General features: G+C 38.5%; 1 protein-coding gene across 9 annotated transcripts in view; it reads left to right on the top strand.

Annotated features, from left to right (window-relative positions):
* The window catches only part of lrba (LPS responsive beige-like anchor protein), a 260,811-nt gene extending 233,703 nt beyond the window's left edge, over positions 1-27,108 (top strand). For 5 of the 9 annotated variants that reach the window (XM_038271819.1, XM_038271823.1, XM_038271822.1 and 2 more), the window contains 9 exons: positions 3,014-3,103; positions 5,706-5,898; positions 8,283-8,342; positions 9,901-10,056; positions 12,537-12,704; positions 17,413-17,514; positions 19,048-19,244; positions 24,918-25,069; positions 25,922-27,108. In XM_038271819.1, the coding sequence (XP_038127747.1) occupies positions 3,014-3,103; positions 5,706-5,898; positions 8,283-8,342; positions 9,901-10,056; positions 12,537-12,704; positions 17,413-17,514; positions 19,048-19,244; positions 24,918-25,069; positions 25,922-26,012 (1,209 nt within the window). In that variant the 3' untranslated portion in view covers positions 26,013-27,108. The remainder of the gene's footprint in view (positions 1-3,013; positions 3,104-5,705; positions 5,899-8,282; positions 8,343-9,900; positions 10,057-12,536; positions 12,705-17,412; positions 17,515-19,047; positions 19,245-24,917; positions 25,070-25,921) is intronic. The other 4 variants (XM_038271824.1, XM_038271821.1, XM_038271825.1 and 1 more) reach the window with 3 other exon arrangements.
* The last annotated feature ends 304 nt before the right edge of the window (positions 27,109-27,412 follow it).

Below are 27,412 nucleotides of genomic sequence, written 5' to 3'. Positions count from 1 at the left end.
GTAGGAATAGTTACTACAATCTCTTTAACACCCAAAGTTTTGGCCATTATAAGCAGAACTGTCTACTTTTTCTTAAGTCTAATATTTGCTTTTTACAGATTTTCTCAAATTCTGCTCAAATCTTTGTGTTGTTTTATAAAATCATTCTACTGGCACTGCATCACCTTTCTGGTTTCTTTCTCTAGTTCTACATTTCCAAAGAAATTAATCAGTGTTGACCCTCTGAGATTCAGTTCTCAAACCTTAATAACGTGATGAAACTTCGTATCTTGATATTAAAATCACTCCCTCTTCTGTGCTCCTCTGGTTATTTTCAGACAATAGCTATGAAGAGACTCGTTTCCTGACCTTTTTCTCATGGAAATACCATACTCAGGCCTAAACCATGAGCTCATTTTCAGTCTGCGCCAAGTCAGGCTCAAACCCTTCAGCCTGCGCACACAAGCTGTCACTCCCACACAGCCAGTCACACAGCACGGCAACAACACACTGACAAAGCTGTCATGATTCTGTGTTGGTCATTTTCTCGAGCCTTGTTCTTTTTTTTTAAACAACTTTCTTTTTTGTCTTGGTGAACATGGTGATTTTCTTGTCTATTTCTAGTTCCGTTCCATACATATTTTACAGACAAAACAGAATTTTCTGTTTTTATAACTGGATTTTTTTATTTTTATTTTTTTAACTTAAATCATAAATTAATGCAGTTCTTCTAGCCTCATTAAAGGACATATGTATGTATGTTTGGATAGTTTTTATATATTTCAGATTATATTAAATTCAGTTTAAGATATTTGGAAAGTGCCATTTCCTAAACATTAAGGACTTCATAAAGTGCAGAGGTAAATTTCGCGTCTGGTCAGGCTCTAGTTCTATGCAAATATTGTGTCCATTAATGTGGTTTTATTGTTTTGAGAAAGAAAATAAACTAACCAAATAAATCTCAGCACTGAATTTAGTTAATGGAATCACAGTTCTGATTTTTTTTTATATAGCCCCAATTCACAATACATGTCATCTTAAGGCACTTGGAGATATTAGATACATAAAATGTTCTGTAAAGGAGAGAAGCCTAGAATAATTTAGCTAATCTGGGAAACGTCTGGATAATTAGCTCTATTAGAACCATAGATTACTTCATTAAAAACATAAACACAGTGAAAAAGATAGCGGACCAGGAAAATTTTGTTGGAAATTGTACACATTTAAATGGTGGCAGTGGCTAAACTAGTTGTTTCACTAACAAGGTAGGGCTCGATGTTAACCATCGCCCGATCGCGCGGGGCAAGCACTTTTTATTGTCGGGAGAGTACAAATTTAATTGCATTTGCCCGCCGGGCGAGTGCAGTGATAGCAAAAAAATTATTTATCACTCAAAATTACTTTAAAATCACAGACATTAGCTGAAAAACGACCCAGCCCGCGCCATTTTTGTTGTTTTGTACACATTCTCGCGTGATTTGAAAAAGACGCATGATTTGAAAAAGCCGCGAGATTTTCCACCAGATGGCGTGATTTTTGTCAACCTAGCGGTAATTTTGATGTAGTTACCAAAACGACAAACAAGCTAGAAAGCGCTATCATATGGCAGTCTTCTGTACAGTGGTCATACATTAAAACATTTTTATGAATTTTTTTTTCTCTCAGACATTGGAGAGGTGCATTTAAATGTTATAGAGCTAAACATATTAAATTGGTGACCTGTTTTGTTATTATTATTGTCTTGTTGCTGCATTTATTTTGTCAGGGAAAACTAATCCTGAGTCAGTTAAAAGTCAGGGAATTCTGAAATTATGTAAGACTGTGGAAACCCTGTATAAAATAACTGTATAATGATTCTCTAGAAAAGTCACTTTATACTAATAGTATTATCTTGTATAAACATACTGGGACTCTAAAATAAGTTATTCATTTGTGACATTGACTTCTATCTTGTGATTTGTCTTAAGTTTTTTAAGCTGTCAAGTTATTCTTTTTAGATTTTTAACATTACAATTTGTATTTTTCCCAAGCACACAACAGTTTAAAGCAAAGTTTAGTTTGAAAAGAATGTGCAGGAAGGATTGAAAGGCATGTTAACACGGTAATGTAGGCTTGAGTTCATTATCTGAGGCATGCATATACACACCAGGAACCTGTAAAATTAAAAATACTGGATTACAAAAAACATTTAAAAAAAACATGTTTCATTGATATATATACAAAAATGAATATTAGGAACTATATTTATCAAACATTATACTGGGCAAGTAAAAATTGTTTCTGGGCAAATGAAATGTGAAAGTCACTTGCCCAAAGGGCAAGTGGTAAAAATCCTTAATGTCAACCCCTGCAAGGTATTTTTATATTTGAATAAACCCGACTGCTCTTTAAAAATTAGTTGTAATAAATACATTCTTTAACACTTCCTCAGCTTTCTCTGAGCATATATCCAAATTGCTTCCTTGTTTTCTGGCTTTGTAAAATAAAGTTGCTTGAAAGCTCCAATATTTCAAACAAAAAAAAAGATAATATAGCAAGAAATGCATGCTTACATTGTTCCGAAGAGATCACATTATGAGGCTTTGGTGAAGCTTTGCATCCATACAGGGAGCACCTCCCTTTCTGACAGTGAGCTGTGTGATAATGTCCAGAGGCTGCTCGGCCGGCGTCTGCTCTGACATTTATGGTCCTATACCTCTTCATTAACACCACCTAACCAAGCAGACCATTCAGCTTGCCCTCCTCCTCTCCTCTGATTCTGTGTGCTGGATAAATAGCTTGTTGTGTGTACATGTGTGAAAAAGTATGTAGATCGTGTCTATGTGCAATACCACAAGTGTTTCATTTTCTCCTTGATGTTTTGTTTCTCTTGATTTTTAACATGATAGACTTGTTTAATATTTATTTTAATTTGCAAAGGATTATTTACTATAGATGTTTGGACTGAACAAAGAATTCTTAGTCACACTTATATAAGATAAATGAATATGAAATTACATCAAGGTTTATCTAAACTTTTTTTGTGCTTTTTTAGGCTGTGGAGTCCCAGATCAGGAGCTTTGGACAGACTCCTTGTCAGTTGCTTATTGAACCGCACCCACCTCGAAGTTCAGCCATGCAAGTAGTAAGTAATGCAACAGCTTGGGTCATGGGGTCAAAAGCCAACTCATGTCCACTATGCTTTTCTGTATCCACACTCCATGTCTTACTTTTCTGCTTCTCCCACTGTGGAAAAATATGTTTTGGTTTTAAGAACATGCCCCCTCTCTCAATATTAGTGAGGTGTGTCTGACAAGAAGAGATTACAAGCATTTGTGTGTATATGCATTTGGTAAAAGGTTTTCTACTGGAAACCAGGATCTGAGCCAGATTTTCCACCTTAGCTGAAAACACAAGATCAGAAAAGGGGGCCTAATAGCTGTTCTGAAGTGATGGCCCTTTAAGGGCCAGGGAGTGCAGTCAGTGGTTCCTGCCTGTGATGGGCCGAGGTCCCATGAGTCCTTATTAGTGTGGTGTCCCTGCGGCGCTGACAGCTGGCTGTGAACCACCACCCATTGCACACACATAGAATCTTATGTTATTCCTTTGAATATGCCGCTTGACTGTGTAGGTGGATGCCTATGAATGTTTTTATTTTTATTTCTCCAAATGTAGTTTTAAAAGGCATCCTGTTCAGACAGCTTTTCAAACTGATGTCTGGCCATATCCAAACCTTTATTTTCATTCTACTCTTTCTTTGCTTCCCTTTTCTGTCCTTTACCTCAAGCGAGTGTGTTGTCAGAGTGTCTGCATCTGCCCATGCTGGTGGTAATGATACTGTCACTGCTTCTAGTTAGCTGTCAGATGAACCGGATTTACCCAGGTCTCTTCCTGATGTTAAACACTGACATTCCTCTACTTTACACACAAGGAGGAAAATAGCTTTCTGTTCAATCTGCTTAGTACAAACACTTCTTAAATTTGTCCTAAACATTGTCTAAGCAAAGGAAGCACCCTGACATGTTGATGAGAGAGCATTTTTCTCCTCCTGTTATATATGTGAAAATGCAGCTTTAATTCAGTAGATTGTAAAAACATCTCCGTATGCATTTTAAACATCTATACATATGCCTCTCAAGCAAGTGTAAATTGAAATAGTTAACAGATATTGTTGCCTTAATGTATTTTTGCCTTGAAATATACGTATATATATATATCATACTATGACGTTACAAGCATGCTCTGTGTTTACGGCAGTACATATAGATGGTAGTTCTTGAGCACCTCTAGCGATCTTTCCCAACCTCAGCCAGTGCGTTAACAACATTCGTGTCGGATTCACGTCCACATAGCCAAGTGGCCTGGGTTGCATAGGAAAAAATTGGATCTGTGTTGTTCAGACTGCCATGAAAAGATGAGATACAGGTTGCATATGTGCAAAAAAATTGGATTTAGGTCGCTTAAGGCTGCTGTGTGAACATAGCCTAAGAGAACTGAACTTGAAAAATACTTAAAAACCTTAATTTTTTAACTAACCTGACCACGATAGATCCAAAAAGAAAACAAGGCAATGTTAGATAATGAGCAGGCACACTAGAAGCAGGTTATTCTGGACAAATGACTCCTTTACTGGTTTATTCTATGTAAAGCTTCAAGTACACTACTATAGCTCAATGAAGCATACCTGGTGTTATTACAGTCCAATCATGCAGAGTCGCTCCCAATTTAATAGGGATCTTGGAGAAAGTGCTGTGCAGCCTAATTGTGGCACTAACACACCACTTCCACATCCCATGGAACCAAACATAAACCTAAGATTATTTGTACACCAGGCAGATTAATATGTAATACAATTTTTATTCCATTTTTTAAATTTATTTTTGAGGTCATCAAACAAGTTATTGCCACATCTCTCTACTAAATGAAAGCAGGAGTAAAAGATCAACATATTCAACACAGAGACCAGGTTCCTTCCAGTAAATGTCCCAAAAATTAGCTGTACTGTGAGAGGGGTAATTATGCGCAAAAATATGTCCCAATATGGACCCAGAGGGACAGCACAGGTGACCCTGAATCCTGAAGCTCACCCAGTGAGCCTACAAAGTCATTAAGATAAAACCTTCTTGAGATGTTAACACACATTTAGGGTGAATCAGTTTATGGATCTGAACTTTCTCAGGAAACAAGCTACATTCAGATGTGAGCTGTACAGAGTCCAAAGTTTTTTGAACAGGCTGTAAAAAAGTCAATTTTATATTGGCCAGCAAATTTTGAAAAGGTATGAAAAAAAGCATTGTTGGAAGCAGCTTACAACAAAGACTGATTAAAACTCTTAACGCTGTCCTCAAGTTTAATTCAAAATCCATCCATTTTCCATCCATTGTCATAATCAACTGTAGAAAATCAATATTAAATAGAGAGAGAAGTTAATAATCTTTTCTAGTATTTTTCTAGTATAGTATTTTATCCTACTTTGCTCATCCTATGAACTTCTATCAAAAGAGATGTTTGATTTCTGAGCTATGAGCTGCTCTGTTCTGGCTTTGCTTGCTGCTGTTAACATCTATCCCTTTCCTAATTTTCTCTTTGTGCTTTTCTTTCCTCTCGTTTTTCTTCTCCCGTTCTCCTTTATGCCACCCACATGGATTGCTTTCCTCAATTCCTTTTGCTTTGCTTCTGCCTCTTCACCCCGTCTGGGACACATTTCCATCTTCTGTTCTTTTGCCCCGTCCCCGGACCCTGAACAGTATCTTCTCCTGCAGACTCCGCTGATGTTTACGGAGCAGATGCAGCAGGATGTTATCATGGTGCTGAAGTTCCCATCCAATTCTCCAGTGACACATGTCGCAGCCAATACTCAGCCTGGTCTTGCGTCACCTGCCATCATCACGGTCACTGCCAGTCGCCTCTTTTCTGTAAACAAATGGCATGGCCTGACAGGTGAGTGGTTTCTGTTTATTAACTATTTTCTTTTCTGTATTTTTGAGGGCTATTAAAAATTCTTGTAATTTTTATTTTCTATGTAAAATCTTTAATTCAAATTTTTTTTTTTTTTACATAATTCTACTTTATATGCCTTTTTCAAGGCACTTTTCCAAGTAGAATACCTACATGATGTATTGATTGTAGTTCAGTTCTGTTGATCATGAAATTTGTTTATCAGTTGGGAAGCCCAACGGTTGAAATAAAGTAATTTAGTCACAATTTTAATTCCTCCTGGACAAGAATGAGGAGGCAGTGGACAGTCACTTGCATTTTTTTTGTTGAATTTGCGGCAATCCCTGATTTGGAGGATCTATTGATCATCAGGCACAGGAAATTTTACCTTGCAAGCAAGATGAAGTGTTGCGTGATATGTGAATGCACAAACTCCCGAAAAAACATCTAGACAGGTGCCAACAGATATGTTTGCCTGCATACAGAAAATTTCAGACCAATCAAATGCAGTGACCAGTCAAGCAGAGGCAGAGGACTGAAGCATAACTAGTTAGCATAAATAGTTGTGCCGATATTAGCTGAAAAATCCACTGTTGCTTTTTAAAAAATTAGCAAAAAGATGTGATTTTTGCCTTTGAGGAGGGGAAAGATGGTAGGTAACCAATAGGTTAGAAGAATTGTACTTAATGTCCCTCCCTTTTGTAAACACTTTGTACAGGAGGCTTCCCAGATCAATATGTATAGTTCCATTTGGATTCTGCAATGTATCATTGTGGCTTAATACAGTTTACGGAGAATTGTCGAATGCAGCAAAAAGTAAAAAAGGTTCATGGCATTAGTGCTGCTTTTGGTGGCTTAATCTATGAAAGAAACAAGTGAACAAATTAGCTCTGAGCCAGCAGTCAAATCTAAATGAAAAAGAGAGCACAAACAGTAAGTCTCAACACAAGGTCAGCCTTTAGCTGTCTAGGAGAGAAAAATAATTTACAAATGCAAGACAAAGGAAACATAAATTTGTTTGCAGTAGCATCTCTGAAATTAATTTTCCTCTGGTGTCACAACTGAAGGGAATACCAGGGCAAATGTACCAACAATGGAGAGAAACAAAAACAAAAATCAAAAGCTGAAACCGCACATTATGCATCATTGGAGAATGGATGTAAAATAAAGCACATTAAAGGAAAGTGGTCCTTATACTATGCCTTCCAGCACCCTAAGCCTACAGCAGCATAATTATAGAGATAACTTATTATAATCTTTCAGAAAGGAAAGTTTTTTTTAGCCAAGTACTAAAAGTAGACAGGGTGTTTACCTAATTGTCAACAAATAGGAGTTAGTTCCACAGGAGAGGAGCCTGATAACTAAAAGATCTACTTCCCATTCTACTTTTAGAAACCACTACTAAAGCCTAAGACCAAACTGCTCCGTTAGGAACAGAAGGAACAACCCAATCTGTGATGTATTATTGACCTTGGTTTTTAGGAGCTTAATGCATAAGAAGGAAGATTTTAAATTCTGGATTAAACATGGAAATAATGAAGAGAAGTATAATTTAAGAGATATGATCTGTGATCATTTTTGATTAGAACTTGTTGCAGCATTTTGGATCAGCTGAATACTCTTAAAATGGATTTTGTGGACTTTCTGCTGATAATTTCAATGTCATCACTCTATTACTTATATGGATATTAGGCTGTCTAATCTCCACAGGATGGACATTGATTTGAGAGACAGTTGACTGTGTCTACCATGCAGCTGTATCAAATGTGACACATGTAGCAGCCAGCATTAGGTCTGATGTCCACTTCCATACATCAACCAACCACTTTGCACAGTCTTATTTACTCAACATTAATGCAACTCTAGAAAAAATAGATTGTGAGGATAAATAAACGTACATGGATAAACTAATCTGTTTTTGTGGGCAATGAACCGCATTATGTAAAAAATAGATTTCGCTTTTAATTGTTTTTACTGTAGTTTAGGAGATTGTATTAAAAAGTTCAAGCAGTGTCCAGATAACCAACCATAATATTTTGCTCATTATTTATTTTTACTTTACTTCCACATTCCTCCACAGAAAAATACAAAAACTTTAACTTGAATACATTTGCTTATATTGCAAATATGATTATAAAAATGATGAGTTCAGTTTAAAGTTAGTATTTCTGGAGTGATGCTGAGGTCTGATTGTTAGGCAGTATATATCTTCTTTAGTAACATTCTGACATAACTGATGTATAATTCATAGGAACAGCCCTGTGCCAGTGAGTCAAATTATAGCATTATTGTTATAGTTTCCTGTCTGTTGTAATGATCTTGAATGCAGCTTCTGTTTCACAAGGCCACTCAATTACAATAATAATCCAATCTGTCTTCTCTGTCAGGTCATCAGAACACTGGGGAGCAGCAGTACCAACTTCCTGTGGAAATTGACCCTCTGATAGGTAAGCTATCATTTATGACTACTAAGGAATCCACACACACTTGAGTATGAACCTGTTTATGCATGAAATGAAACTCTATGTGGATTTGTGCGTTGGGTCCTGTTGGCATCCTCGTGACGCATGGCGCTCAGCAGTCGTGTCCCTGGACAGTAGATTAGAGTTGTTTCTCAGCCGCTGCCCCAGTTCACTCCTCATGATATAGGCCCTGCTCTTTCACTAAACCATTTGCATGCAAATTGGAATGCAATGAGCTGTGGCTTAGGCCAGCATTTCATCATCAACTCCCCCTCTTTCTCCCTCCCTCCCCAGTCCTCTCTTCCTCCCTCCCTCCCCTGCATCTTCTTTGGTTTAATTCGAGCAGAGGGAAAGGACGTGTGTCACTGGAAATGAATATGAATGTGGTAATAATGTGTGATTGAGAATGCACGGCGGACGGCTGTCAGGACAATATGTGCGCCTCTCATCCTTCACGACTTGTTGATGAGCAGGAGAAGAGTGCCGAGTTGCAGTGATGTATGGGATGCTCCGATGGAGCAGCGAGAAACGCGCCTCCTCTGTCTGCCTGCTACCACCTCTTACAGCTTCTTGCAGTTTCATGCACATCTGCAAAGGGGACTGTTCTTTCTCTGCATATGTTGTGGTCACCATCATTCTCACGAGACAATTTCAGAGCCATTTTTTTCCCCCTAACACTTGACTACTGAAATTATCCAGAGGTGATTCTCTGTTATTCATCCTGATCTGCACATTCACTTCTGTAGTTGCTGTTTAAATGATAGGAAAGTAATCTTTCTCTAAAAGCTTTTCAGTACTACATATTACTAAAATGTATTTTAGTATTACCTTTCAGTAATTATATTATCGTTATGCTCCAGTGGATAATGTCTAACACTAAGGCATAATTTTTTTTGGGAGTGTGCGCACATTTTGGGGGAGGTAGCTGGGAGTTTTGCTCTTGTCAGTAATATATTTACACTGTTTGCATTCCAGGAGGAGCCTGAGCTAAACACAGTAAATTGAGGATGAACGTTCAGCCATCTGTGGCTCTGGGGAATGTTAAAAAAATGAAATATTAGTAGAAGCAGATACTCTAAATGTTCCAAGTGTTACCTGCTCCTTCTTGTGTTTGACCCCATTAAGTAAGAAAAACAACATTTTTTCTTGTAACCGCATAGACATAGAAAGATAGCACTTTCTATGAGATAGCACTTTAGTAAATGGTATCAGTAAATCAGATATGCAGTTAATGATATTTGATCATACCAAGATGAAGCTTGTGTCTACTCTGGTTTGAGTGGGGTTCCTTTTGTAAAGACTATCCACACTGGGACATTATTCAGACTCTTAGGCCCTCATGGAAACCGTGTAGTTTCCATAAACTTAATCTCCAGAATGTTTTATGTGTTCTCCCACAAATCTTCCTCACTCTGAAGCTTTGGTGGAGGAGCATCAAAGTGTGGCCTCTTCGCTGTTTATCCTCAGAGTGTTTGTTGGATCCCTCTGTGAATTTTGTCATCCGTGCATTTTTGACATATAAGCTACTGTTTGTCTCTTTCAGCAAATAACGTGGGCTCTCATCGGCGTCAGATCTCAGACCTTCTGGATCAGAGCATCCAGATCAGCTCGCAGTGTTTTGTCATCACTGCCGACAACCGCTTCATCCTGCTGTGTGGCTTCTGGGACAAGAGCTTCCGGGTTTACTCTACTGACACAGGTAATGTATAGAGGAATGGAGTGGATCATTCTGGCTCAGACTCAGGAGCACTCCTAATTTTGTTTCTCGCTGCCCCAGAAGCAGTAAAAGAAGAAGTTATTGCTTAATTTTTTTAAGAATTTGGATGGTAGTCATCTCGTAATGTATTCAATTGTCTAAGTACAAGTTCTGATTATAATCCAGACATACAGTATTTACATACATGCCATACATATCCATCTAGAGACATATAATACCCCATAATTCTGCTTGCAGCCAAAGATGATATTTCTAGGTATTGATCTTTAGGGCTTGTATCTAAATCCATGCCAACCTTTTCTGATTTGGGTTTTATGAATTTAAATTAATCTGGATTTTCTTCTGTATAGCACTTAATTTATATTATCTGGATTTATGTCTGGAAAGTTCCTTTACATTTAGATAAAGTCTTTTAAAATAGGTTTTCAACTTTATAAAATGTAGAAAATCTCAAGTGGTGTAAATACTTTTGTACGAAAAGCCTGGAGGATCAAAGCAAAGAGCTCTTTAATGGCGTACGCTGTACATGGAATGTCCTCTGAACTTCAGTACAATGCCCAGCATTTATACCTGAATACCATTAACGTAATACCTGCATGCACATGTCCAATTTAAACATTTTACACACACGCACCAAAAAAAAATGCCATGAGGTCAGGGGTCCTAAATGAAACTGTCTAAAGCTTCATCTCTGTACCCAGTTCCCTCTGCCTCATTCAGAATACTACATGCATCTATACAACAGACTCGATTCAATTTCTCTACAGGCCAGGCCCTCCTTGTCTTTTTTGGAGGAGGGAGCCGAGGGGGGAAGTGAGAACATGGAGATAGCTCTATTGTGTTGCTGCCACCAGGGTGTGCGACTGAAACGTGAGCGGAGTTTAATAGAATGCGGCTCAACAGCTGCCACCAGCGCCCCCAATTCCCCCAGGTTAAAGGGCTACTGGATTTTATCAGTTACAAGACCTGATTTGGGGCTCATGCATAAAAAAACAGCCTCAAACGCCAGCGTGCAGAAGTGAGTGCATAACTGCGTGTTTAACCTGAGGTGCATGGTAGCCATTATTGCAGCAGCCATCATTACTTATTTCCACTGTTTATGAGAATGTCAAACATTTCACATCTTTGATGTCTGTGTTCTTCTTGGGGAGTTAAGTCTTTGACCTGCTTCAGTTTCATAATATTCAACATCTTTTTAGGGGGAACCATTTTAATTGTGACACAAAGACAGAAAGTGTCACTTGTGTTAAAGTATCATTTGTTTGACTGCAGGGGTCACACTACGACGAGCGTAATGGGTATTAGACGGAGACAGTGGAGCTGTGGTCTTGAAATCTGACAGCAATTAGCCTCTTTACATATACACATGTTGGACTACGCACATACACACCAATTTGGAATGAATATTTATTCATGTCTGGGAATTAACTAGTGTCTGCTCTCAGGTCAGTCAGATGATCAACTCATGATGGCAACTTAAACAATTGCATCTGTCAGTTAGGTCATATTTTATTTGTTTGAGTGAAGGTTGTAAGGGCTTTACCATCTGTTTTTGGCTGTACATCTAGTCGCTTTTTCTTTTTTTGATAGTCAGGATTTCTGCAGTTTACATCAGAAATATTCTTAAATGTAGCCATCAGAAAAGATTTCAAATTTTAAATATGTTTAGTTTTCAATAATTACTCTTAAATTAAATTTATTTGCTCTTAGAATTTCACTTTTTTTAAATTTTCACTTTTGTATTTATTCTCTGTAGTCATAATTAAGTACAGTTTGAAAGCAATCCTGATAATGATGAAAATCAGCAAACAGCTTGGTCTAAAGAAATTGATTCTGCAGCATTCAACATGTTTGCTTTTAACTGATAAAAAAAAGGACAAAGGTTTGCATTAAAATCATGAATTTATCTTATTCTTCTTTGATTTAATTATTATTTAAATTAAATAATCCATTTTCTCCTTTCCAGACTACCTTATTCAGTAGAGTTTATATTTATTGAGACAACTTTTTACTTGTCTTCTAAAACCTATTATCAAAAATCCTTGCAATTCTTACTAAATGTGTAAAAGTTTTGTAACACATTGTGCAAAAAAAACTGGGCCAGTAACAGCAACATTGCTGACTAAATAAGTATTGTACAGAGTGAATTACTTGTTTTAATTTCTCTTTTTATGTTTTTGTAAGTATTTATTTAGTCTTTTGAAATTTGCAGAAACATTTAGAATATTTCTGAAATTGTACTTAAGCCTATGCTTGGCTTTTCATCCAGAGGATTTATCCTAAATATTAGAATTAAACAGAAAACTACAAATTAACATATATTCAGATAGTATCTATAGATTGAGTAAAGCAATTATGTCTCCACACTACTTCCAACAATCTTAGTATTAAATGCCCTGTCCTCTGTATTTATTTATTTGATGTTCAGGCTAAACCCTTCTCTGTTTTTGCTGTGCTTGCAGGGAAGCTGACTCAGATAGTGTTCGGACACAGGGACGTGGTGACGTGTCTTGCTCGCTCCGAGTCATACATCGGAGGAGACTGCTACGTCCTGACTGGTTCCAGAGATGCTACCCTGCTGCTGTGGTACTGGAATGGAAAGCACTGCAGCATCGGGGAGAGCCCAGGGAGTAAGTCCACATCCCAGAAGCACACACAGAAACACACACTCTGAGCGCTCGCCCTCACAGACAGTCCTGTGATTTTCAAGACTCTGTGATTTACAGCCTTCTTTAGTGAAGTAACAACTAGTTTCATCTAACCAGCCCAGGCCTCCTCCGTACAGATTGGATTTCGCAGCTCTGCAGGACCAGGAACAGCTTTTCGATAAGGTTTTGGGAACTGTGTGCTTCAGTGAGGTCAGATAGTGTGTGTGGGAATCTGTCTTTAATGTGAGTGAAAGTGAGGGCCACTTAGAGACTTAAATGTGAAGTTGCTGGGGGTCGTCGGCCAGCACATGAAAGTTCCCTACCATTGGAGGGCCACAGGGTCAGGCTGGTTGATAAAAGTGAAAAATGTCACGGGCCTCCCTCGCGTTACCATAACATATGGCATCAGCTATGATCAAAGCATGGCCGCCACATTGCTCAGCCCTTGGCCTCCTTGGTGCTAATTTGGTCGGCTTAGATTGCCGAACATGTTGTTAAGTGATCCATCACAAATGGGATGAATTTTATGACAAATTGTACTTTGTTTAATAAGTCATTCTGGTTTTCCTATATTAGAACGGGAGAATGATTATTAAAAAAGGTGAATACATTTTATAAGTTGCGGAAACAAATTGAAGTAAGCATTTTTTGAGAACAAAAAAAATGAGACTTTTAAATTTATTAAGATTATTCTAGCGGTTTGTCCTAAAAAAGCTGCATCTCTGTTTAAGTTTAGCTGGCTCTGTCTTTCAGCCGGATGAGCCAATCCCAATGTAAAGCTCCATTGCCCAAGTCTGCAGGAGGCTGTTTCTTTCTCCCAGACACGATGTTCTGCTGCACGCCCAAACACCCTCACACACTGATGATCACCAAATCCAGGCAGACCCTTCTTTAATCTGCTTCCAAAACCAAAAATGACTCAAAAAAGCCCCCTAAAAGGAACCCTTCGTACTCTAAAAGATGAGAGCACACACTTACAAAAAGATTCCAGCTCAGTCCTAATGACTTGCAGACATCTTGCACACCTCATAAGCTCGATGCAAGTCCGTCTGAGTGGCTGAGACGTTCACATGAACACACTGCTCTATGAACTGGTGGTTTGTCCTCTGATCTGTGTAGTTCTTAGATACACTACTGCCATCTGCTGGAAAACAGAAATAGATTCATCTGAAAAGCTGCTTTTATGATATTCAGAAATGAAAAAATGTAACATTTTTGTAAGCAGTACCATTTTCTTTTAAATAAAACATCTTTGATTTAACCTGTTAATGATCTCATATACAAAGTGATGCAATCTTTATTCAAATAACTTCAAAGTTGTTCTCTCTTCCAAAACTAAAGGCAGAAATGAATCCAAATACATCAAAATCTAATTATTTAAAAAAGAAATTCAGATACATGTAACATGTTTTATCCTTTTGTCTATTTTCATATGATTTCTACTCATCAACTTTGCTTACAAAGGCTTAATTACACTGAATGCTGATGAAAAACTGTTTAATTGGTGCGGCTTAATTTCTGTGCAGTTAGAAGCTAAACATGCTAAATAAATAAATAAAATCTTTATTTTCTAATAATCAACTTCTAATAATATATGTTTACAAAACAAATATAATAAATAATGAAAATGATTAACACAAACAAGAATTATTATATTATCATATCAGAATTATTGTTTTTATGTTAATAGTCTTTGCATGTATATTTAAGAAAAACTCTCTTATGCATTATTCAAGTTTTACTCAGAGACATCCCACTCTTCCAAATAGGCTAAATGAGCAAACTTTCAACTGTGTTTTAATCACTTTAACCTACATTTGCTGAATTTGTCTCCAAGACTGTAGACCAACCCCCAACAGTAATTAAATATCCCTACTGACTCCTCTAAATATTTCTCATTTACATAATTTCTGGTCTGTTAATGGCAGCTGTGACCAATTAATGTCCCCGCGTGTATAATACGGGCATACATGCACACACAGACAGCTGATAGCCTCCTCTAAATCTGAGCTTTGGTCACCTACAGATCATGTCTGTAATTCAAACCAAACTTGAGCTAAAGGCTCCAACCTACTCTAGTTTGTTCACTTTATCAGCTTTAAGGATCTGCACAGGGTGAAATCCAGCTTTACTCTCCAACTTAGCGGCTTACAGGTCATGTGTTTGCTTTTAGTGAGAATGAGGCTGTTAACAGGATGAAATGTGCTTGTTTGGGCTGCTGCTCTGTAGGAATCAGTGAAGTTTGGTTGGCTGTGAAGTGGATAGCTTGATTTAAATGTCAAAACAATGAACTGGAATTTTAATGATATAAGGTCGATTATCAGTGACAAATTTTCAGCTGTTTTGATTTTATGATATCAAAACTAGCAAATACAGAAACGTTGTTCCTAATGAGATGTTTAGTCATTAAAACACCACAATATTTATAGCACTATTCATATGGTTTTGATTGATCGGAAGTATTGCTTTGTGTAATATTAGAGAGCACGATGGGCTCTATAGCGTCTATCTGCTAAATTTGATTAAGGTGTTTCAGTAGCCGTGGCTTTTGGGAGAAAGAACCTGCCCTATTAGTGACGCTTTATTGAGTTGGTGTCGTATAATTGAATTAGGACAGGAACTGGATTCGCTCAGCAGTTTAAATGGCAGGTTGTAACTAGCGCATTCCAAAAAGTGTTGTTTGAAACTGCTCTTTACATTGAGGACGTGTTTGTATGAGAAACGTTTATTTTTTCAATCACAAACTGAGAGGATGTTTTAAATTTAAATGGACTATTTCAAATGAAAATTTGTTTCGTTGGACAGATGCAATACCTCGTAAAATGTATTTATCCCAGTTTTTTGTTTCCAGATATTTTGTGGTTGCAACAATATGGTTTTCAAAAATAAAAAAAAAATCTTTTTCCAAAAGATGTTTGCTAAAAATTATATTGATACCCCTTTACCCTTAAAGAAAGTCCTGTGTAACCATTGTCTTCACAATAAACCCAGTAATTAAATAAAATCTCAGTTTGGTTCCAACTGTCCCTGGAGCTTTCAGCTGTGGAACGATTATGAGTGACCAAATGAAAAAGGTCAAGGAACACGGTGATAAAGGTCAGTTTAAACAACTAACAAAACAAGCGTTCAACATCTTTTGGAGCTTTGTTTAATTTACCATTGATAAATATAGTGTTTACAACAATAATGAACCTTCCAAGGCACCAGATATAACCTATTGTTGACATTCATTACCTCCTGTTTTCCACAGCCCTGTTTTCAACAGAGCATCTATGTGAAATAAGTTGTCCTGGTCAGATGAGTCCAACATGGAAATACTTGATCTACAGGAAAAATTGTGTATATGACAGAAAACAACTCCATGTATGACCCTGAACACACCATCACTGCTGTAATAAGTGGGGGTGCCAGCTTCATGCTTGCAGCTGTTCTTCAGCAGGGACTGGAAAACCTGCAAATGTTACTGATAATTATGATGGCAATGAATAGAGGTCATCACAGACTGCTAATGTCTAAAAACCGGGACGGAGGTTAACCTAGAAGGCTGAATATCAACCCACAGCTCTGAAGTAGCTGTGGGTTGAGAGCAAGGCTTGATCAGGTATTTAGAATGACCCAAAGTCTAGACCACAAAAACTAGACTGGCCAGACTAGAAACTGCTGTTTGAATGTATTCCTCTCAGTCTAGTACAACAAAATAAAGCTACCCCCAAAAAACATTCAACTTGAATTGGACCAAAATATGGTTTGACGATTGATCTGCTCAGGATGGCTAAAAATAAATCCTTGCTACGCTTTCTTGTTTTTTATTACAAAAAGGTTTTAAAACCTTTTCATTCACTTCACAGTAACTTGCTAGTTTATCAGTTTATCCAGTTAAAAACAAATTGATATTTATGGTTACAATGTGACAAAATTTAGAAACTGTTCAGAAAAACAAATGTTAGTTTTAACAGATGACTCCCAGGCTGTGTTTTTAGTTTCTGAAGCTGAACTTGACCTTCAGGAGGTAATGATGGGGTTTCCTATTAGGAGATCCCTGCCTGGAGCTCTGAACCAGATCTGAACTCCAAAGTGTTGGACTCACGCTGGTGACCTTCACATTTTCCTCTGTTAAACCCAATTCAGTGCATCCAAACACTAACCAAATGTACACAACAAATTCACTGTCACTAATTCATTTTTGTTTACAATTACATGTATTGTAACGAAACATAGGCTTTCATATATGCCTCTATGCAGCGTCACGTCTGCTGACAAGCAGAAGACGGATGGAGGGATTACTGAGGATTTTGTTTTGTCATTTGCCCAGACGGCTCAAACCAAAACAAAATTACACAAATTTCATGACTTTAGTCTGGGCCCCACTGGCTTTTTGTTGCACTGCTTGCCTTGTGCAGAAACATCTGGATCCAGTGAGGGCAGTCATGGTGAGAAGGTTTAAAACACAGGAGGAGGCTGAGTGTGGGAAATCTCTTGATGTGAAACAAAATGGATTCAAATCTTCAAAAATGCAACACATAACAAAAACATGAACAATTACTCATAATACGAAGCTTTCGCTTTAACTTCACTGCTGGGTTTAACCAAAGCTGAATCTGTTTGAGCCTCCTATTCCCCCTAGTGACAGTAAAGTGGTAGCACATGTGATCTAGAAAAAGTCAGAGCTTAAATGTTCTTGGTTTTCCAGCAGGGTTTACCACACCAAGAGCCATCCTGACCGGCCATGACTGCGAGGTTACCTGTGTCAGCGTGTGTGCCGAGTTGGGTCTTGTCATCAGTGGCTGCAAAGGTGAGAGCAATCATTTCTTTAAATCAATTCAGGAACTTACTCTCATCAATCTGGTCATTTTAGGAGGAGACACTGCTGTACAATCAGTCTACAGTCTTATTGATCCACCCTTCACGTTTACTATATCAGGTCTATATTGAGCTTTTATTTGATTAAAATGGAAAAAAAAAAATTAGGTAAAATAGTTTTTGAATGTTTGATTTTATTTTGATTTGGATTATTAGCATTAGTTTGACTGCCTTTGTTATCATCAGCAAAATTGGAATTCAGTTTCTCTACATTTCACTCTTTTTCTTTTCCTGGTTTCCGTCACCCTCCAAGTGCTTTTAGCTTGATCAGTATTGGAATCAGTGTGTTTCTACTGGCTTCATTTGAAAATGAAATATAGAAATGCTGCAAGGGCTGTTGTTGAGTGTCTTTCCTTAATAAAAAGTTAATCTCTTTGGCATCATGTTGTTGCCAAGAACTTTGCCTTTCTAGACTTTGAGCCAAACTACTGGAAATGTTTTTGCAAACCTTTGTGTTATTTAGACACATCCATAACATAAAAACCTAAATAATCTTTAGAAATAGTTCTGTTAAGGTGCTCTTACTTCATGAAAGTGAGTGGTTATAGTAATATAACACCCCAATGTGTAACTCCCTCTCCTCAATAGTAAAAAGCAGTAGTGTAGCATTTTAAAAAGTCGATGAATTCAGAGGAATTTTTTACCTTTTTGTCGTCTCTATATTATGCAGTGTTGTTTAGTCTTAAATGCCCTCTTCTTGTGGAAAGTCAAGGATTCTAGTCCGGTGTATTATCAATAAATTATTTCAAGCTAATGCAAACGGTCATCATCGTGACATGAAGGTTTAGATGCAGGTTCTCTAGACTTATGCTGCCATGAGAGCAAAGTGTGGTCACACCACATTTGTTCTTTGACTGCATTTGATTGATAAATGAAGCAACTTTTAACAATTAAATTACCAATGCATAATGCATAGTTGTCTAAAGCTGTTGTAGAGAGCTGTAAGTCTGAAGTGATAACCACAGACAAAGGTTTATTTTGTGTTTAAGTCAACATTTGTCTTGTTGGGATCAACTGTCATTGATCTTCATGCACCTGAACAACTAGAAGAATTCACATAATTAGTTTCATGCAAAGACCACAACATTTTTGCTGCCAGACCTTTTTATACGATGCCTTTGGTAAAGAAACAGGCCCATGGCATCATAGGTTCTCCACCATGCCTAGCAGTGTTCATAATGGGCCTTTTCACTCTTCATCCTTTGGGGTGTTTGGCATTTGAAAACCTAATTCTGCTCCCGTCCGATCATAGTATGCGGTTGTAGTTAAAGTTAAAGTTTGGTTTAGAAAGTTTCTTTGCTGTGATTGGCAGAAAAAAGGCTTTTCCTTGATACTTTTTCCTAAAAAAACACACAGATCATGTATGCCTTTGCACAATAGAATAATCCTAAATGAATACCCAAACCTGTGTGTATAAATTAGCTCCTTGTATTTAACCTCCTCATGTCATCTATCCTGTGTGCAGAGGGTCCTTGTCTGATCCATTCCATGAATGGAGACCTGCTTCGGACCCTTGAGGCCCCTGAGAACTGTCTGCGTCCCAGACTCATCCATTCCTCCACCGAAGGCCATTGCTTGATTTATTACGACAAAGGGCAGTTCTGTCTCTTCAGCGTTAATGGCAAACTGCTCAGACACATGGAAGTGGAAGACAGCATCAAGGTGAGGATATTCCTGTTTCTTCTCAGGTTTACCCAAGAGAGTGCACTCATATGTACGTCGGCACCACATCTGGGCCAAAAGTCCTTCTGATTAAAGGCTGGGACTGGATCAGAGATGTGAGTGAGGTGAAGGTCAGGGGGACTGAGGACAAACTAGGGCTTCACATCTCTCTCTCCCTATTCAACAACAGCCAGCAGAGGAAATGGTCCATTTGATCCACGGCTCTGTTGTCAGGTCCGATTGCGACAGTGGTGGAAAGCATTTCCGAGTAGTGGTCAGTCCTGGACTCCAACACCATTAACTACCCTGGGGTGCAGGACGACACATTCCCCACTGCCCACATTTCCTCCCTGGTGGCTGAAGTGACACAAGATAGCGACTACCGCCTTTGCTTTCCAGACCCTTTTGTTTCCGGTTTGGCCTGGGAAATGTAAGCCAGCTCTGACAGGCAGCTGCACGCCTGTTTCCTATTAAGAAACCTCTAGTGCCCGAGCTCCTAATCTGCCAAGCGGCCCACTCCAGCAAAGCCGCAAATACACGGAAACACTGATTGAGTGCATTACTAGCTCTGAGAAAGTAGCGAGTGTTTAGTTTTGAGCTTTCCTATTTTTCCTCTGTGTGTTTAAAAGACACTAATGATGTTTTTAGGTTTGCTTTGTAGTTTTCCCACACTTTTCCTGCACAGATGTAGCAGAGAAACAATGCAGGCTGCAGCCGGTCTTGACAACTCTCCTCGGCTGTTGTAAAGTCCTTCCATGTCAGATGGCATTAGGAAAATCCTAACATCTTGAATTCAGGCTGTGTGAGTCTTAGCTCCACCCTCCAGACCCAGCAGTATATAGTGCACTCATGTACACACCAAAATCAATCTTCTCTGCCCTCTGAGCCTCGGCACAGTATGACTCCAGGATAAATAACTGTTTGTCCTGGCCTGCATTACGCACTTGGAAACAGAGAGCTAAAATGTATGCACTTTGACTTTATAGAGGTCTGGAGTCAGAGGCAGGATGACAGCCTAACAGTCGGCATCCTGCTCTAATAGTAGATTTGGGTGATGGAGGCCATGCTGAATAGATTACATTCTTTTAAGTTATAGTAAGACTCAAGCAGTGTAACCATCCCTGGAGTTTTTGTAACTGCCTCTGTCAGAGTAACAGGAGGGGTGAGGGCACCATAAATTAAAAGTTTTACTTTCTCCATCCCTAAATCCACCAAACAATCTCTGAAATATGGGCGGGAATGCTTCACATGTTACTGCAGTTCTTTTTTTTCTTTCTTTTTAAAGTCATCTGAGCTCAGTCGGCCATCTTGGCCCCTACAGAGCCATCGGCCATCTTGTTTGGCTGCCCAGTGGCAAAGGGCTGATTTATAATGTCTGTCTGCAGCCTCCTACCTGGCTGAGCTGACATGTCTGCCAGCTCTCCTGCTTCCTGCTGTGCTGCACTGAGGTCATAAACTCCCTAACAGAGAGCATCAGAGTACATTAGGCTGCTACTTCCCTTCTTTTTACTGTTTATTTGTTAGGTCGATATGCGGAACATAAAAGGAAAATAAACAACTTGAATAGTCATGCAACGATTTATTTCTTAAAAATAAGCTGTTGTAGAATCAATATACAGCACAGGAGTGCAGCTATATGATTTCAATAGGCTTCCAATTCATTCATGATTTTCTCTAATCTAAAGTCAAAATTATATACACACCTGCAAAAACATTCAGTTAAATCAGGCATCCCCAAACTCGGTCCTCGAGGGCCGCTGTTCTGCAGGTTTTAAATGTTTCTCTGCTCCAGCACAGCTGATTTTAATTGATAGTTGATTAACAGGCTTTTGCTCTACTGCAATCATCATAATCAGCTGTGCTAAAGCAGGGAAACCTCTAAAATCTGCAGGACAGCGGCCCTCGAGGACCGAGTTTGGGGATGCCTGAGTTAAATGCTTGACCAAGAGACAGATCTATTTCATGAGCCCCATTTACACTACCTTTTTGAAACCTTGCCTATACTGAACTGTTGAGGGTAAATGACATGCAAAACTGAATCAGACACAACCGAACCTCGCTAAACCGGTACTAGTTCATCAGTAGGGCTCAATGTGTGTCAGTTCTGGCTCAATTCTCAGATAATAAAGAACGCATCTCTTTACAGTCAGCCTCCATAATCACGACATTTTAGACATTCCTAAAAGTACTAGATTCCCTACTGTGCCACACGATTTCCAGTGATGATTCTGCTTAGCAGTGTGATGAACCTCAATGTCTGTTATTGTTTCCTGCGTCTGTAAGCCCTGATTAGACTATCGTTTGTTGTATCCACTTCCCAAAAGCCGACTCTGTCGAGGAAATTCACCAAAGGCTGCCTTCTTTGCCTGACTCTCCTCACAGAATGAAATATCACAATTATAACCAAAATTGCTGAATGTTAGCACTGCCATGTTGATTGCTTGTTTCCCCCTAGCAGTACTACCGTAGATCGTCACTAGTACGTGAGAAACCGTACTAGCTTGTACTCGTACTCGCACTTGTTGTCTCCCGCTTTATCCGGAACCGGGTCGCGGGGGCAGCAGACTAAGCAGAGACTCCCAGACTTCCCTCTCCGCGGACACCTCCTCCAGCTCTGCTGGGGGGAAGCCCTAGGCGCTCCCAGGCCAGCCGAGAGACGTAGTCTCTCCAGCGTGTCCTGGGTCGTCCCCTGGGCCTCCTCCCGGTGGGACGTGCCTGGAACACCTCCCGAGGGAGGCGTTCAGGGGGCATCCGAAGAAGATGTCCGAGCCACCTAAACTGACTCCTCGCGATGTGGAGGAGAACCGGCTCTACACTGAGCCTCTCCCGAATGACCGAGCTCCTCACCCTATCTCTAAGGGAGAGTCCAGCCACCCTGCGGAGGAAGCTCATTTCAGCCGCTTGTATCAGGATCTCGTTCTTTCGGTCATGATCCAGATTTCATGACCATAGGTGAGGGTAGGAACGTAGACCGACCGGTAAATTGAGAGCTTTGCCGGTCTGTCGTGGTGAAGAGAGAGCTGAGCGAAAAGGTATCGGGGAATCACACTTCTCAGCCTCCCCGGAAAGGCCTATGCCAGGGTGCTGGAGAGGAGAACCGTACTAGCATGATGTGTAAACGGTCGTAAGGAACTGAGCTTGACACGGTTAACTGAGTTAAGTTCGGTCCGAACTCGGCAAGGATCGGTTTTAGAGGATACTGAAAATGGGGCTTCAGGTATCAATTAGTCTTATTTGGCTATTTTTCTAATCAGAACTTTTCTAGTTTATTTAAACTGGTTTGTTTCTTTGGAATAAATCCAAGTTTTAAGCCCAGTAAACACATTTTCAATAGAGCTTTCTTCATGGCTCAGTTATCCTGTTCAGTTTAACCACTGTGGTATCATGAACTTGTTAGATCACATGTGTTAAAGTTTTAACCAGGTAGCCCAACCTCCTAACTCTCGAAAGCAAGGCAACTAATGATGATGTTTGTAGAAATAGATAGAAAATCTAGGAATCACTAATTAAAACCTACATAAGAGGTGGTAGAAACTGTTGCCTGGTTATATTCTACAAAAAATGTAGTTTGCCTTTATTCAATACAGCGCAGGGATTCACTGTTAGATCTCTTTCCACACGTGCTGAAATACATGTAAGGTCTCTTTTCTGTGGAAAATCAGGCTGTTAAATTTTGATAGATCTATATACACTTATGTTGTTCTGCAGCAGATTGGTTAGATTCATTCATTGCTGCAAGCTTTACAAACTTAAAAAAGGATGTGGCAAAGTTTTTTTAAAATTTATTTAAACAAATCATTTCCTCAATTTTGTCTTTTTATCCGTGGTTTAGGTCTATTTGTTTTCTTTGTAAATGAACTTCCTGAAAACGACTCATTCCAGCTTTAAGTTTCGTTTTTTTCCATTAAACTCTGCCTAATTTAAAACACATGCCTTTGATGACTGAAGTGCTGAATCACCGCACAAAAACAGTGTCTATAGCTAAAAGACGTCCTAACTTCAGGAAAACTTCATAAAACCGCAAACGACAGAAGCCCTCAGTGTTGTCTGCTGCCTCAGAGCGCACTCTCTGCCTCGTCATTTCATGGGCTACGGTTTCTGGCTGATTGATGCTGCTGACTGTTTGAGTTTCAGCTTCCACTATGTACCGTGCCCCTAATGGTCTCCAGCACATGACTTGATTTGTGTTCATCCGATTCCTGAGGGAGCCGTTGGGCTGCTGCAGTTTGCAAGAAAAGCAGATGAGAAAAGTAAATCTCAGAGTTCTGCTGTTGGGGGACATTTTTAGTTAAGTGTATAAGTCTGTGTACACAATATGCGATTATTTATTGGATCAGGACGCCTAAAGTGTGACGTTTACTTTGTCACTACACATAATCTGATGGCATATTATCAGGCCTTCATACAGCTGAAACAAGACAAACCAGAACAAAAAAATTGACTAAACGTTTAAGATCAGTTAGGATTACTACAGTGGTTTCTGTTGCTAAACAACACAATAATGAGCAAAGTTGTGTTTTTGTTCCCTTAAGTTTACATCAAATATTAGTAATTATTTTAATATTTATAGTTTCCCAGAAGTATTTTTACCAATATAAGGTAAACTCTACATTATGTTTACACACCTCAGAGGGTATTATTGGCATTTTTTAATGTTTTTTTCCAGAATTGTTAAATTAAAGCAGCAATATATATCAATATTCTGAAAAAATATCAATGATTGTGTGCTGTTCAGTGATTAAATTGCATTATTTGATATCAGAGGTGCTCTCTAGTAGCAGAAGCATTATGTTCTTTGCTGTAGTTTGTTTAAAGAACAGTATTTGTGTTTGTTGAGCTTTGATAGCATTGATGTGCCGTGCAAGACATTTAACTTAATGCAGGAAAAAGAGTACATTCAGTTTGAAATTCTTTTTATCTTTAGTTCTATTATTACAATAAATACTATGAAATAATAAGGAAAAAGTTTCAGTCCATGTCTCCTCCTCAACGTCGGCACAGAGGATGGTGTTCTCTGGCTGTGAAGTTCCTCTTTTGCTTCTGAATATGATGCACATTATACACAAAGTCTTGAATTCTACCTTCCTCACATCATGGGAGGTATCTAGAAAATCTATGGCTGTGTCTGAGAGTCCGCCCTAACCCCTAAAACTGTCAATCATAATATAGAGCAGAGACCATATACTGCGACTTTACAGTAAACTCAGTTAACTGACCATTCAGACAGTTGATTACTACTTTTCCCTCCCCTTTGATCACGTGAGTCTGTTTCCTCGTATGGTGTGTTCTCCATCTTCGTTATTTCTAACCCCCAAAACAAATCCCATGCTGCTATGTGAGGAGAAGTCTTGTAAAGCATTCTGTGATATATCTGCTCCTCTAGTAACTATGGATACATGCTACTTTTCAAGGTGTATGGTGGCAAATCTTAAGTAAACTACTTTTTAATCCTAAATGACATAAATCCAACTTGTAATATCAGACAGGAAGGAAAACGTTTCTCTTTTCATATACTGTACTGTATGGAAACATCTGGTTTCAACTGTGTATGTTTTTTTTTCTCATTTCTACAAGAGGAACAGTAAAACAAACTGAAATCTGTGTGAGCATTAACAGGCTGGATGCATTGTGCTGAATAATAATAATACTAATGGGTGTATTTCTTATTGGCAGGCCATGCATCTGAGTCGAGACGGTCAGTATCTACTGACAGGTGGAGATGGAGGTGTTGTGTCCGTCTGGCAGGTCTCTGACTTCAAACAGCTCTTCACCTACCCTGGCTGTGACGCAGGAATCCGATCCATGGCGATGTCACATGACCAACGGTAAGACTTGGATCCAGAGAAACCATAGCCTGAAATGATTAGTAATCCCTGCAGTGCAGTTAGCAAAGCTTAAGTTCACTGAAGGGATCAGAGTGATGCATTATAGATATTTATCAGTTTTCTTAAATTAGAACACATTCTGTCTCACTTTTTAAACACTCTGGATGCTGAAGGTAGATGTTTCCTGATGCTGAGAAAGTACTCTCATGTGAGGTTTGTTTTTTCTAAAATGTATTTTTGTTCTCCACCTTAACCGACCAGTTTAAAACCACCAATGGAGAACTAGATAAATTTAAATCTCCAGTGTTCTGCGTCTGAGCTCTCCAGCAGGAAGCCTAAAAACCAGGTTCATGCTCATAAACACAAGTTAAATCAGCAGCAGAGATGCTTAGTCTGAGTAAAAACACTGAAGACTGACTTAATGTTTGTTGACATTTGATGAAGAGATTCCATAAAATTATACAGAAACAAGCCTTGCTTCTGTCTTTATAATAAAAAAAAAAACATCTCTTCATCTCTCCACCTTCCATAACACACAGACAACTTCTCTAAATAGAAGGAAATGTTTTGAAGTTGCTTTCTGAAAAAGTGCCTGTGTGCTGCAGTTAAAGCTCAGCGTGATACAACAGTATGTTACTTTTTATGTGGCTTGCAGCTTAATAGGGCTGTTAACTGCTTCATGTGGGGAATTTTCTGTTTTCCTACAATCACTCATTAAATATAGTGGAGTATAAAGAATTTCATTGAACAATGCAGCATCATAACCAGCAAATGCCTTAATTATAAGCTATATGACTACAGTATGCATTTATAAAACAACTCTGATATCTTCTTCTCCACCCTCCATCTCAGGTGCATCATCACCGGCATGGCATCAGGCAGCATCGTCCTCTTCTACAACGACTTCAACAGGTGGCATCATGAGTACCAGACCAGATACTGAGGTTAAATGTGAACTTTTATCAAATGCTCTACTCCGTCTACAGCCTCATGTTCTGAATGTATCTCAATGGAAGGAGAAAAAGAATCTGTAATGTGTGGGTAAAAGCAACAAACTATTTTTAAAAAGGGCATTGCTATATTTTGTAGATTCAATAGATAATTTTTCCTATAAACTTTAAGGCAGGGGAGGGTTCTGTAACTGTTGTGGGTAAAAAAAAAAAAAAAATCTATTTTTAGCTGTAAGAGTCTATTTTCATCTCCTGCAGGAAAGAAATGAGGGACATGTGGGGCGTTAGGCTTAAAAATCCAAATATTTAAGTTTTTTGGGTTGAGTGATTCATGTTGCGTGTGGGGAATAATTTTGGAACTATGCTTTACTCAAATATGCTTTTTCTTATGTTGGAAACAGCAAGGAGATAGGAAATGTTATCAAAAATAAATAAATGTACTTGTTGGAAAGATTTAAGGGAAAGCCCATTTATGTTATCAAAATACAAGCCCTCTTTATTTAAGCTGTCTACTTCCTCTGTAACTCTGTGCTTGCTTTGAGATTATATGACTCATGGTCAACATTTACCAGTTTATTTAATACTTCTGCAATCCTAATCCTCTCTGCATCAGCGATTAAAGAAGTCTTTAGTGTAAACAGATCATTTCTATGACATTTCCTCTTTAAACGACTGAATAAGTACTTAACTAGTTTTCTTCTAATTGAATGCCTCAGCCAGTCTGAAAGTCCAGAGTTAAGTCTCCAAAGCAGCAAAGGTCAGCAAGAGATGTGCAACCTAAGGAAAGACTTTCCATTTTTGCTTCTTTTAAAGAAAAAAAATCTTACTCATTTATTTACAGAATAACCAGTTATGATTTGTTTTCCAGCACCAAATTCTGTTGAGATAAATCTTCTCTTTAACAAGCATCCAACTACAGTATATCTATCTGAATATAAAGGAAACATTCCTTTCTTTAAAGTTTGTGCTTCATTGTTGTTTCACTCTATGATTATATGGGAATGATGGATAACTCATTATTTTTGCAATCATTTGGAGTGTTTTTGTTTGTTGAGTTCTGACAATAAAAATAAGTTTTATTACTTGAAATAACCTGATTGGTTTCTTTATTTCCACTTGGTAGTACTGGAACCACACAGAGCCCTCTTGTGGCCATTGTTTGCTGTTACATACATAACAGAAAACAGTTGGCAAAGCAGGCAGTGATTCAAGTACAAAAACGATATAATTACATTGTGTTTTAGCTTGTTGACTTAAGGCACACATCTTTTTACACACTGCAACACAATCCTGTAAGGTGAGTACAAAAAAAACATTAATATGGCTTAATTTAATGAGGGGCAAATGAGGTAAAGCTGATGATGCATCACTGAAGATGTAAGATAGAAAACAT

This window comes from Cyprinodon tularosa, unplaced genomic scaffold (assembly GCF_016077235.1).
Source record: "Cyprinodon tularosa strain WSP-4 unplaced genomic scaffold, ASM1607723v1 ctg81, whole genome shotgun sequence".
NCBI classification, from domain to species: domain Eukaryota; kingdom Metazoa; phylum Chordata; class Actinopteri; order Cyprinodontiformes; family Cyprinodontidae; genus Cyprinodon; species Cyprinodon tularosa.
Note: the sequence above shows the minus strand (reverse complement) of the source record. Positions and strands in the feature narration are given on the sequence as shown.